The sequence below is a fragment of the Megalobrama amblycephala genome, linkage group LG12, assembly GCF_018812025.1.
Source record: "Megalobrama amblycephala isolate DHTTF-2021 linkage group LG12, ASM1881202v1, whole genome shotgun sequence".
Classification (NCBI taxonomy): Eukaryota; Metazoa; Chordata; class Actinopteri; order Cypriniformes; family Xenocyprididae; genus Megalobrama; species Megalobrama amblycephala.
This window is the reverse complement of record NC_063055.1, coordinates 34,633,881-34,648,404: the sequence shown is the minus strand read 5'-3', so window position 1 is coordinate 34,648,404 and position 14,524 is coordinate 34,633,881. Positions and strand designations below refer to the sequence as shown.

General features: G+C 35.0%; 1 protein-coding gene across 1 annotated transcript; it reads left to right on the top strand.

Moving 5' to 3' along the window:
• Nucleotides 1–517: 517 nt before the first annotated feature.
• gkap1 (G kinase anchoring protein 1) lies at nucleotides 518–13,950 on the top strand. The gene is made up of 12 exons (XM_048210827.1): nucleotides 518–593; nucleotides 1,216–1,450; nucleotides 2,467–2,628; nucleotides 2,726–2,803; nucleotides 7,832–7,964; nucleotides 8,072–8,100; nucleotides 9,548–9,691; nucleotides 9,847–9,933; nucleotides 11,622–11,685; nucleotides 11,768–11,838; nucleotides 11,941–12,018; nucleotides 13,595–13,950. Exons 2-12 carry the CDS (start codon nucleotides 1,220–1,222, stop codon nucleotides 13,634–13,636), a joined length of 1,119 nt encoding a protein of 372 aa, XP_048066784.1. The 5' UTR covers nucleotides 518–593; nucleotides 1,216–1,219; the 3' UTR covers nucleotides 13,637–13,950.
• The last annotated feature ends 574 nt before the right edge of the window (nucleotides 13,951–14,524 follow it).

Sequence of the window (14,524 nt, the reverse complement as noted above, 5' to 3'; positions counted from 1 at the left end):
AGAATAATCCTGGAATGTTTTCATCAAAAACCTTAATTTCTTTTCGACTGAAGAAAGAAAGACATGAACATCTTGGATGACATGGGGGTGAGTAAATTATCAGGAAATGTTAATTTGAAAGTGAACTAATGTCTTAAAGTTACCCTCTCTCATTATTCAGGCCTAAATTATTTTCAGACCGCTGCTGAATTATCAGTTAGCGTTGTCACGTGGTATGCATTGCTTTTCTCACCGTTGATTAGCACAGACTTTTCACAGTCATTTGTGATTACTTGATAAAACATTTATTTATTAATCCTATAGCCTATAGATTGCTGCGGCAGGTACTCCTATGCATGTCAGGTATATATATTCATAGAATTAAATTATTTTTAGGATACAAATGTCTTCAGAGAGACAAACAATCGAAGATTCCTCTTCCTGAGCCTCAGAGCGCCCTCTGCAGTAAGTACTACTATATGACAGGTTATGGACATTTCTACTCAATGATAGCATTGAAGCTTTTGTGTCCGTTCAGGCCGCCATACTCTCGTCTGTGTTTGCAGTTTCCATTCGCACGAAGCCGAGGCGAGGATACCGACAGTCATAACCAGGTGAAAGTTTGTTTAGTTCATTTTAACGGCGTCTCCGCTCAAAACTCCGGCAGGTTTACACGAGACATGTTGAACGGAATGAAACGCGTTCAGGAAAAATGAAAGCGATAGGGGCTCGTTTGTTTCTTGTGTTCAGCACTGGCGAGCTAAAAAAAAGTCTAAGCTAGCGACATTTTAGGTGTCGAATAATGTGATAACCAAATCTTTAGTCTAGTAGGCAGTTCATTTTAAACAGACTAAAATATTAACAATTCACGAATCCAGCACAAATCGACTTACTACACATTCTAGTTGACAAGTGTTTATTAACTCTGCAGCAAGCAGATTTATGCTTTTCAATGATAATTTTCAATAATACAATAATGCTTTTCAATAATACAAATTAAAGCTGGTGTTATTTGATTGCATTATATTAACAGTATATTATGCGAAAAGAGGTGTCCTCAATGTGTACATTGCACTGATTCTTGAATGCTATTAATATGTTTTTCTATCTTGGTCCCAGAGACCACCAGCACTTCACTGAAATGTCTCACACTAATCTGATACAATCATTTCATGTCAAGCAGCAGCAGCAGCAGCATCCAAACTGACCATCATGTGTTGATTGTCTCATTGGCAGGTTCATGATGGCATCAACAATGATCTCAGTGCCCACCACGGCATCACGCTTCGCTCTGCTGCAGGTCGACTCTGATTCTGACACCGATTCGGATGCAGGAAAGCCAAAGGCCGGTCGTGGAGCTGGGAAGCCTCGCTCTGGGAAATCTCCAAGCGGGAAGACCAACCAAAATGCAGACAAAAAGAAAGAGAAGAGAAGACGAAAGAAGGAACAGCAGCAGAGTGAAGCCAATGAGGTCTATCTGTGTCATATAATCTCTGTCTATCTATATAGCTCTCTCTCTCTTTATGTCTATCTATCTATCTATCTATCTATCTATCTATTAGGGCTGGGACAATAAATGGATGCATCACGAATCGAGAAATGATTCTGGATCGATTCTGAGATTTTTTGAATGCATCACGATTCTCTCTCGAATCGATTCTGAGCTTAGTTTTTAACAGCAGATGGCACTGCGTGCTTTAGAAATAGCCGTACTCTGCTTGCTTCCAATTCGTTACACACACCACTTAAACCTTCTATAAAAGAATTTTTCATAAAGTTCGAAAAAGTTAAAGCGAATTACAGGGGTGTTTACAGTGGGCTGTTTACATTAATCTCGCGTCATAAAAGCATTCTGAGATGCAAGTACATTCTCAGACTCAGTCGAACTCACAAGCGCTCTTCTTCGTGAGCATTTGAGTGTGTATCTATCTATCTATCTATCTATCTATCTATCTATCTATCTATCTATCTGTCTATCTGTGTCTGTTAGGGCTGGGACAATACATAGAATCTCAATTTGCGATATGAAGAATCTGGAGTGATTCTGATATTTTCCGATGTATCGCGATTGTCTCTTGAATCGATTCTGAGCTTAGTTTTTAAACCGCCGATGGCGCTACTATACGTGCTTTAGAAACACTCGTACACTGCCTGCTACCAGTTCCTTTACACACACCACTTAAACCTAAAATAATCATTCATAAAGTTCGAAAAGGTTGAAGCGAATTACAAATCTTGCATCATAACATTTATCATTTAACCACTTACATGACTCAGCCGAATCTATCTATCTATGTATCTAAAAAGGCTGTTAGGCCCCATGTTTGTTTCTGAAAATAGCAATGATGATGAGTCAGTGTTGATGTTTCTAACATCCTTACATGTGAAGAGGGTGGTTTAGTTGTTTTGTTTTGGGCTAAAGTCACTTTAGATAAAACGTCAGCTAAATGCCTACTAACAAAGAGTCTTTGTCATTACACACTGTAGCTCAGGAGTCTTGCTTTTAAGAAGATCCCTCAGAAGTCTGCGGTACCTCCCTCCACACTCACGCTCCAGGATTTAGCGAATGATCTGGTCAACCCGGCAGCTGTCCAGCATGGCTCCAAGCCCCAGGAGAACTGGCAGGAGTGGAAACAGAGAGATGAACAGGTAAACCTTTCTCCCAAAACCCCATAATTTGACTTTCCTATGGCCCATTTCTCTCCTTGCTTTATGCAAACATGTTCATGTTTGTGTTTGTCACAGCTTGACCAGTGACCTGTATGAGGCAGACCTTGAGAAGGCCTTGATTCTGAGTAAATTGGAATTTGAGGAACATAAAAAGGTATATTTTCATAGTTTAAATAAATGACTCTAAAAATTTAATTTCATGCAACTATCAAGTTAAAACTCAACACTCTACACACACCTTGGCAATAGAATCGCCATTGGCTAGTATAGTTTACTCACCAGACTGATACACTATTATATAGGGATGTCCCGATCAGGTTTTTTTGCCCTTGAGTCCGAGTCCGAGTCATTTGATTTTGAGTATCTGCCGATACGGAGTCCTGATCCGATACTTCTATAATACATCAAAAAAAGAATAAAGAAGAGCGAAAAAAAAACAGATCCAGGACGTTCCTTTTTTTTTTATTTAATTACAAACAGAGCACTTCTGTGAGGTAGCTTGAACAATCAAGTAATAAATAACATAAATTGTTCACTTCACTTCACTTTAGTGCAACAGTAAATATAAAAAAGTCTAATATAAAAACAAATATATTTGGTTTGATTTGGGTATGCTGCAGTCTGTGTAATAACTAAAATAATGTTTATATATATCATATTTTCTGGCTAGTTTACTTTAGTTTTTTATAATACACCATACTTTAACCCAAACTGAATAATAAAAAACAAGTTTAAATGGTTAAATCTTCTATTATTATTTTTGATTCTTAATTTTCTTTTCTGTCATACTCAAATTCTTGTTAAAACACATTAGACATGCGTATTGTGTGCATTTTGAACACTTTTTGTGTGAAATTATATTTATTTTGTCCATCAAAAGTGTGCTTTCACTTTAATTACGCGTCAGCAGCGCAGCGTGTCTCAATCAGCTCCCTGGTTCAGTAGTCAGGGCACTGATCAGGGTATCAGCCACATTCACTTTCATTATATACTGATTCACGACCTAGGGAGCTAGGGAGCTGATTGAGACACAGGGATAGACTCGGTGCCGAGACGATTGCGGCACTGCTGCTTACGCGACGCTCCTGCCTGACGCTTTACAAGCTGCACGCTGAAAAAAATATGCGCTACTCACGCGCCGCTTACGCTTGCAGTGTGAAACAGGCCTAACTCTGTGCCACCGCATCACTATAGATGTGTTAAGAATAATGAGAATATATATACATATATATCCGAGTCCTGATCGGGAGGTAACGTCCGATTCCGATCGAGTCTGAAACCACATGATCGGGCCCGATTTCCGATCACGTGATCGGATCTGGACATCCCTACTATTATATACAGTTGCAATCAAAATTGCAAAACGTTTTGCTGCTGAGAACAAAATGAAAACAATTCATCAAAGGCATCAGTAAACTATTATACGAAGTTTATTAAAGGTGCCGTAGAACGTCTTTTTAAAAGATGTAATATAAGTCTAAGGTGTCCCCTGAATGTGTCTGTGAAGTTTCAGCTCAAAATACCCCATAGATTTTTTTTATTCATCTTTTTAACTGCCTATTTTGGGGCATCATTAAATATGAGCCGATTCAGGCTGCGGCCCCTTTAAATGCTCACGCTCCCCGCCCACGGAGCTCGCGCTTGCCTTAAACAGCATAAACAAAGTTCACACAGCTAATATAACCCTCAAAATGGATCTTTACAAAGTGTTCGTCATGCAACATGTCTAATCGCGTAAGTATGGTATTTATTTGGATGTTTACATTTGATTCTGAATGAGTTTGGTAGGTGCTCCGTGGCTAAAGCTAACATTACACTCTGTTGGAGAGATTTATAAAGAATGAAGTTGTTTTTATGCATTATACAGACTGCAAGTGTTTAAAAAATGAAAATAACGACAGGCTCTTGTCTCCGTGAATACAGTTAAGAAACGATGGTAACTTTAACCACATTTAACAGTACATTAGCAACATGCTAACGAAACATTTAGAAAGACAATTTACAAATATCACTAAAAATATTATGTTATCATGGATCCTGCCAGTTATTATTGCTCCATCTGCCATTTTTCGCTGTTGTTCTTGCTTGCTTACCTTGTCTGATGATTCAGCTGTGCAGATCCAGACGTTAATACTGGCTGCCCTTGTGTAATGCCTTTTATAATGTTGGGAACATGGGCTGGTATATGCAAATATTGGGGGTCGTACACCCCGACTGTTACGTAACAGTCGGTGTTATGTTGAGATTCGCCTGGTTCTTCGGAGGTCTTTTAAACAAATGAGATTTATATAAGAAGGAGGAAACAATGGAGTTTGAGACTCACTGTATATCATTTCCATGTACTGAACTCTTGTTATTTAACTATGCCAAGATAAATTCAATTTTCAATTCGATGGCACCTTTAATACACATTTGAGTGATTCCGAGAATGTAAAGTTCATGAAAAATGAAAAAAAAAAAAAAAAAAAAATCAAATTGGCTCTAAACATACGTGTACAAAATTAATCAACCTACATCGCTGAGCAAAGAGGACACGGACAACACGTCGACAGACAAGACAGAGCAGGTTACTTATGATATTAAACAAAGTCCCAGCTTTCAGACTTTGTAGTTTTTTTATGAAATTGAAACAATAAAAACCGTTTTGTAGCTCTTTAATGGGTTGTGACCATGGTCGTGACAGATTGCTGTAGCGCCTCAGCTCAAGAGGCTCGTAAACCGATAATCTCTTCCTACTATTTTATTTATAACATCAAATAAACATGAATGAACATCAGAAGGTATGTTGTTTCAAACGCGGAAAGACGTCAATATGCACAATTTTTCAAGTTTAACTCCATCCGAGGTTAATCATAGTTCTACTGACTGCTTTGTCGGACAAAATGGCGGATTCGGCGTTCTGATTGGTTAGATCGCTTGTCAATCAAACTCCTGGCGAAGGGTCAATTGTTTAATCAAGCATTAATTTACAAAATTGAATTAGAACAGAATATACCATTCTAATACATAAAAATTTAAAAATTTAAAAAAATGAAATAGTCATAATCAAGTCAAAACTGCAAAATGCCATATACATAGCCTATATTCAAAACACAAGCCACAAATAGTTAAATTAGATAACCCAGAGTGATCAATAAATAAATTAAAATTAAAGAAATTATTAAAATAACGAAAGTATAGCCAGAATTGTCAACTTTGTCTTTTTTAACGATCGAAAAAAATCCAGTCTTTCACGCGATCTGCCTGTGTCCGTTTGAGTCTTTTCAAATAGTGCACTATAGTCAGCTCGTTGGCCAGCAGAAGCGCGCCGCAATGTTTGACTTTGTTGAGCGGTAGGACATGAGCTGTTTGCACAACTTGCATCATACGTTTTTTGGATCATCTTTTACCATTTCAAAGTGCATCCAATTTTACACTTTAGATTTTATTATCCCAGACATTGTTAAAGATGTAATCCTGCCGCCAAGATGCTCCTCTATCGGTCACAGATCATGGTTCATCAAGTGAAACTTAAATCTGTCACAGGGGTGGTTGGATTTATTCACGCACATTAAAAATATTTATTAAAAGCTTCTTTCTTTTCACATTTTTATTTACAGCATTAACATAATAGGCTGTATATTAACCTATTGGGAGAGAACCGGTACATCTATGTAAAATCAGATATAGAGCACACCCATATCTTGTTTCATAACACCTGCGAAGATTTGACTGTGAGATTGGTAACGTTAGTCGAATCAGGCTCCTCCTATTGAAGCATCGAAGCGTCGACTATTCAGGGTCAGCCCTACTCTACATCATATAAAGTGTTTGAGTGTCTTCAGAAAATTTTAACTAAACCGCTCAGTTCATATGGATTAGTTTTAAGATCTCTCCATGAACTTCTTCAAGAGTCAAATTGTCAGTTGCGTAGCTGTTGATGGAGGGACAGAAAGCTCTCAGATTTCAGTAAAATGTCTTCATTTGTATTTCAAAAATAAACAAAAGTCTTATGGGTTTGGAGCGACATGAAGACACTGATAGAACCTTTAGGGCTCTTCTCTATGATATCAAAGTGAGTGAGGATGGACACTGCTAAAAACTGGACAAAAAAACTACTGGAAGAATACAATCAAATCTTCTTAACCCTTTAAAGCCTACTGTACCTTATTTTATATGCAAATTTCTAATGGCTCTAATTTATCATTATGATCAACTTTGAGGAAAAACCTTTTTGACAATCTACTACATGCCTTCTGTTGTCTGATTGATATTTTTTGTATAGCAAGTAAAAGGCCTTTTAGTATAATTGCAAAAATGTCCCACTTCAGGTCGTTGTTCACGTGTCTTTTTTTCTGTGAAATCTTTACTGATTTTTAGTATGCAAATGTAGGAATAACTTTTATGTTGTTAGTAATATTTCAAAATGAACACTTACTGGACTGAAGAAACTTAGGTTTACTCGATTATCCATACATCATTTTTTAGAAAAATCATGTTAAAGTGTGAGTATCAAATATGACACGACAGGCTTTTGAGAAACGTTTATTTGTTCATCATCATTGTACTGCATTGCATTATGTGTTTTAAAACTACAGCATTGATCATAAAAGTAAGCATTTAAATATCTTACTAAGGCATATTAAGGGGAGATATAGAGTGAAATCTGATATTTATATGCATTTTATGAAAGTAATCTCTATACTGTTAGAAAGATCTCTCTGATTTACATGGCAAGCTATCAGAATTTCATCTTCATTTTAGGCCATATAAATATCCCGATATATTTAGAGTGTTCTATTTTTATTTATTTTTTTATGGCTATTATTTCATGTCGGGCTTTACAGGGTTAATGTGTTTGAGGAACAGAGTGAAATTTAAATTATAGATATTCAATTCCTTTAAGCGTATTGAGCACCAGCCCACTGTTCTCTACATCTCCACGCTGCCAAAACATCAATATGCTACATGTTCAATCTTGTGGAGGTTCATTTTCTAGCTCTTTTAAATGTAGTGACAAGTGTAACTACTCCCTCTTGTGGTTAGAGTGATATATTAGAAGTTAAATGGTCTATAATACCTTGTACAATATAATATAATTGCAGTTGATTATGAAACTATGAATGGCAACTATTGCGCTACTTATTTCAGCATTTTCATATTTTGCATGATTCTTAATGGTTAATGTTATAAATCTCTCAAGGATCCTGAAAAAACAGAGACGGCATCGCCAAAGACAAAGGCAGGAGGAAAGAAGGACAGGAAGAAGAATCAGCAGGGGAAAGACAAACGAGTCACTGTATCTCTCAAAGACTTCCAGCAGGAGGGTGGTGTGGGTGAGAAATGCTGTATTCTTATCAAGAGAGATGGCGGACAAATCACTGTTACGATACTGCTGTGTGAGAGGGACTGAGGCCGTTCTAACTGACTATCTCTATTGCAGATCAGCAGAATAAGAAGCCTGACAGAGAGGTGAGTGAGCATGTAGTTGCAAGTTTAATACAAGTTTAGGCTGGTTTGATGGTAGAGTCGGTCTCTCCGGTTCTGACAAGCTTTATCTGAAGCATGATGGGACTGATGATGACTAATTATATACCCTAAAGCCATAAATGTTTTATATATTTCAAGCAAACTGCATTTGCATATAAACACTTAATTCTCGGTGTAATTTAGATTAGGAGTTTTCAAACTAGGGTTTGAAACACCCAGAGGGCCACTAGAGGGCTCCACAGAAAATATGAGAGAGAAAGAATTTTACTACATGAATTTTTAGGGCTGTCGCAGTTAGTGTTCATTTAAGATATTAAATACATTTAATGCATTAACAAAATTAATAAATTTGATGGTTCCACTTTATAAAAATTGGTCATAAATCAGTTAAAAAAATCTGTTTAGAAGTTTATACATCTTAATATTACTCTAAGAGTAGAAAAAGATACTGTCAATTTAGTACAAAATAAATGTTCTCCAGATAATATTCTAATTATAAATTAACTTTTTGTCTTTGGTACAATTATGACATGAAATACTTAGAATTGTTTATAAATTATTTATAATAGCTTAATTTTGGAAATATTTTGTCTTTGTAATATACTTAATGTTTTTCTTACAGTGTAAATGTTTTTATTATTTTTTATATACAATTGAAACATTTATTAATTTTTTGAGTGCTTTTATTTTCAATTTGTTGTTTTTATTTTGTTTCACTTTTTTTAATATTTAAATTTACTTCTAACCAGAATTATTATAACTAAAACTGAAACTAAAACCAAAAAAATTGTTTAATAGAGATAAAATAACCATTAGCTGAAAGCAACCATTAGCCAAAGCAACATTTCTCATTTTCATTTAGTTTAACCTTTAAAAAAAACATTTTTCATTTTAATTTAATTAATAAAAACTATATATGAAATGACAAAATGACAAAAATTACAAAAAAAAGAAAGAAAGAAAATTAATTACATTTATTTTTGTTTTGTAATTTATTAAGTTTTGTACTTAAACTTACTTAATTTCAGTTAGTTGCCAAGGCAACATTTCTAGATTTTTAAGCTTTTCATTTAATATTTATGTTTGGTTTTATTTAATCTTTTTTCAATTAATGACAAGGATTTTTAATAGTTTTGGTTTTAGGTAACAGTAACAACACTTGTATAAATGGATTTATACATGGAAATATACCGCTGTCTTTATATTTTATGGCTCTGTTCCCTCTCAGGGGGATTGGTATACAGTATTTGGGGGTGCTTGGTATCAAAACGTTTGAACACTCTTTATGATTTTCACTTATGATAAAGCATCATACTGTGTGTCACATATTGATACTCCAGTGATGTTATGGGATTAGTGGATACTGACTGAAAATGTGGAATGAAGTGTTTGTCAGATTTGCAGTTTCTTCTTCCTGTTGTTTTTTAAGCCTGTGAATCCTGCGCTGCGTGACGACAAGTTTTTCAACCAGCTAGAGGATGATGTGAGCAAGATCGTCCAACGGGACAAACGCAGAGAGCAGTACAGCAACAGCGCCGGTCATGAGGTCAACACATCCTCAGAGCAGGAGCAGGTCAGACGTTCTGCCAATACATTCACTCATTCGCAGTCTTTGACCCAGATGAAAGAAGAAAAGTGCGGAATTTGTGGTCAGATGTATCATAATGTAGAATGTAGCTCAGTATAACACCAAAACTGTTGTTTTTGTTTTCTTTCTGAAACTCGCAGGATGTGAGAACTGAACAGTTAAAATATGAACTGGAAAAGAAAGACCAGGAAATTGGAAAGTTGAAAAAGACGATTTCACAATGGGAGGTAAGAAGCTGATGAGTGATGAAGTGTGGCAGCATTTTTATTCTCATTGGTATATTTCGGTCTGAGAGTTTTAATGAACATTTAAAAAATAACCCCTGGTTTCACAGACAAGGCTTAAGCTAGTTCTAGACTAAAATGCATGTTTGAGCTGTTTTAACTGAAAGCAACTGGCACTGACATATCTTAAAATATTCCACTGCCATTGTTTTGTCAAGATGCATACCAGTAATGTTTTTTTTTCTACTGTACGTTTATAAAAGCTACTTAAATATCCTAATGGAACTATTGAACTGGCTTAATCTAAGCCCTTTCTGTGAAACCAGGCCTAAAAATGTTATAAACCAATGTTAACTTTTTTTTTTTTTAAATCTTGATGTTTTTAGAAATGTTAATTTGGGCTGCACAATTAAAAAAAAAAAAAAATCATGATTACAACTCCAGCAGTTTGTGTATTCTCACACACAACCTCAGTAAAAATTTCAATGCTAATTTTATCACTCAATGGTTTCTCTGAGAAATCTAATCCAGTTCTAACGCGAATGTGTGTGATTGTCAATATTGTGTTATTCTCACGTTTCTCCTTCTCATGTTTTTTGATCTACCTGAGCTACTGTTTGTGCACCAATCTCTGCATGCTTTCATTTCATCTCAATATGGATGTTATCCGACAAAAAAATAAAATGATAAAATTAATAAATATAGCCAAAACTGCAAAGACTGCCCATATTAATATCATTCAGGTAAGATATTTGTCTAGATATCTCTGCTCACTTATGTGGGTTTATTATAAATCGCCACTTCTATAACCTCATGTTAAGTTTAAAATATTTTAATTAAGGTGTAAAATTACAGTTATATAAATAATTAATTAAAAGACATGTATGTCATATGCGTCATGTACGTGATGCACGCAAGCACAGCAGATGACCTTCTGCAAGGCCCACATCTAGAAAACACACACTCACACTTCTGTAATAAACACAGAGATGTTAGTCTCGTCCAAATCAGTACATGAAATCACAGATGTTAGGTAATAAGAAGTGTAGCTCAAAAGTTTAGAAAATCAGTCGTGTTCGAATAGGGTGAATGACCCAGTGAAGAGAGTCACTTCCTTCATTTCTGAATGAATGGTTGGATGATTGATTCAATGACTCACTGTGACTCAGAGGTGGATTTTGCTGATTTTAATCTTGAAAGGTAACAGCTTATAGTGTTGTATTATTGTAATTGAATTTTATTAAATTTAAGAATTTGACAAAATATGACACCAATATTTTAAAAAATGTTAGAAAAAATTGCCGTAAATGTAAAAAATCCGAGAAATCAAACATTGCACCTTAATAGAAAAGTTAATTTTTGTCACTTGTGTAGACATTGACATTGAGAGTGCAAAACTCATGTTCAACTAAAGTGATTGGTGTAAATATGGCATGCACACACATTTTATTTGAATGTGAATTATATTAGTTGGCAATAATAATTACAATATCAAGGGCAAAAAACAACATAAGAAAAGACATTTTGGCTAAGTTAGAATTAATTTAGTAAATAACTGTTCTGATGATTTTGATGTAATGAAGATTCTGCTTTCTCTGGTGAAATGTGTTTGTGGCTTGTCTTTTTGACTAATGCTAAATTAACAACTGATGATTTCAGTGTGATTAACAGTATCTTTCTGTCTTTTTCAGGAAAGATACAAGGAAGTGAAGGCCAGAAACGGTCAGCTGCTTAAAATGCTTCAACAGGGAGAAAGTAAGTGCAGGACAGCAAATACAGCTGACAGACTGAAATCTTGCATTTATTCTGGTTATTTATAACATTTATTTATATTCAGTGAAGGACAAAGCTGAAATTCTGCTGCAGGTGGAGGAGCTCCTAAACATTAAAGAGGAGTTGTCCTCGCAGGTGTGTGTCTGTACATTCAGTCGTTCTCTGGATGCACTTGCCTTAATGTTAGTGTTGTGTTGTGATGTTTTGAGCATACCAAATTTTGTTTCCCCTTTCTAGGTGTCACAATTGCACACAGCTCTGGAACAAGAGAGGTCAAAAGTGAAGGGCTTACAGTCAGAGCAACCGAAACATCAGGTATGATGCATCCAAACCTGCAATGACTATCACATTCTAGCATATGTACCGCAGAACTTCATGAGTGTATCTGAAATGTGTCTGGGTCACTGCCCAGTGAGTCTCAGTGCAGACAGTTTTTGACCACTTTTTTGGACCCAGTTCCAAGGCACTGTTATATCACATTTAATGATCTAGAACAAATTCAGTAGCTTTAAGCCGGATGCACACTGTGAGATTTACAATAGTCCTTTGCGACTGTTGCTTGTCAGACTGTACGAACATGATCCTCATGTCACACTGTGGGATCTCAGCTGTCATTTATGTCAGACTGCCCGACAGTCCAGACGCTTTTAAAACGGACGTGTGCATGAACAACTTGTCCGGAGTTTTACATCATCAACCCATACACATTCGGTGACTGTGAGCTGAATTACATGCGGGACTAAAATGGTGGCTAACAAAGAAATCTCTAGCGTTAATTTTGATCACTGCCACAATTTGACGCTTATCGTAGGACAACAGGACTGTGCGCCAAATCTTCTCACACTGCCAGAAGTTCATTGGAGGTAAAATTTGATCACAACAGTCAATAATCGGCTGTCAGTGAACTGTTTTTGCTCAATTTTGCTAATGAAAATAGTTCCAAACAAAGCCACAGCAGAGCTGTTGTGCATCTCTGAGCAACACAGCAGTGTTTCATTACTGAATCTGAGGGTTTTAATGAATCAAGTAAAACAATGATTAAGTGACCCATTCATGACGGTCACTAGCTTCAGTTCTGAATGAATCAGCCATTTGAATGAATCAGTTGAATGAATGACTGAATGACTCACTCATTAAGACAGTGACTTGTTGACTCCTACTGCTGGTTTTAGTTTCATATTAAGAGCATAATTTCATTTTTTTTATTTTTTTTTTTTTTATTCACATTCATGCCACCTGAGCTGCATTAAACAGTGTCAGTATATCTAAATGCCACTGAAAAAATGATCATGACCACATTGTAGCTTTAAAAGTTTATTCTGTTGAATCACAATATTTATTTTTAAAGGTTCTTTTTTGTAATGTCTATTCAATAATTTTCTCATCTAACACAATAATGACTTTAAATGGTCTTTTGGGGGGGGGGGGGGGGGACTGATGTGCGATTAATTAATTGGCACATCATGTAATTAATGAATTTGACAGCCCTAATATATATATATATATATATATATATATATATATATATATATATATATATATATATATATGTATGTATATATATGTATATATGTATATATGTGTATATGTGTATATGTGTGTGTGTTTTAATTTTGATAATCTAAAATATATGTAATTTTATTTAATTCATTATACTTTAATGTATAATTGTTTAATGTACTTTAATGTATACTTTAATGTATAATTTTAATACATATGTTGAATTTAATCAAAATTATGTTTGGACTGGATTTTTTTTTTTTTTTTTTAAATTGTCAAAATATTAATATGAGCATAACATTGTTTATGTTTAGACGCATCCTACAGTGAGAAATAAACATGACATCACCAGTATCTTAATTCAAAATGTTTGTAATTTCTTTTTTTACAGGGGAACCGGAAGGGTAAAAAAGCATCAGAAGGGGATGTATGAAGATGCATGTTAAAGGACAGACAGCTTGAATGCCTTTTGTCAAGCTGCTAATATCTTTAATATCTGTTCAAAACACCACACACACTCTTAACCAAACTACCACCATCATACATGCATTTTGTTTTCCTGCTTATTGCTGCACAGTTCTGATTACCGTGGCTTATGATAACAACAGAGGATGATTTTCTCTGGAACGGACGTTCATCTGTCAGTGCCACTGGATTTACACTGTAGAATAAATCCACTTCTGTTCTGTGCACTATCGATGAAAGGTATACAATCTTGAATTCTTTTCAATAAAGATGTTAATCTTATCTTTCTTAGTGTGTTAGTTGTTTATTTGAAACAATTGGTGTTTAATGAATGTATCGAAAGACTTCAGCCCGTTTACTTCGCTCATTAAATCCATAATTATCAGAATGGGATATACTTTGAGACAAACACATAATAAAATTAAGAGTACATTGAAAACGACACGTTTTATCATTTTACATGTGATCTAATTTGATATATACAGTAGTATATTCAAATATTTTGTTTATATGTGTGTTTAGGATTATTAAGGTACATTAAAAGTATACTCTTTTTGCAAATTGTTTATTAATATTTGTGTAAATGTATATTTAATATTTGTTAAAAAGCAAGATTCTCTTTGAAGGGGATCCTATATAAATGTGTCCTTCTAAATGACCAATATATTGGAGAAATGTATTTAAGATTTTATTGGCATATTACAGAAGTTGTGTTGTCGGGTCAACTTCTGGGTATTTTTATGTAACTCGGAGAACATGGATTGGTCATTTGTGGAAGGATGGTTTTTTTAGTCGGCATGAGACCACTTGACACTGGGTTATTTTTTATTTCAATTAAAAAAAATTGTATCCCATA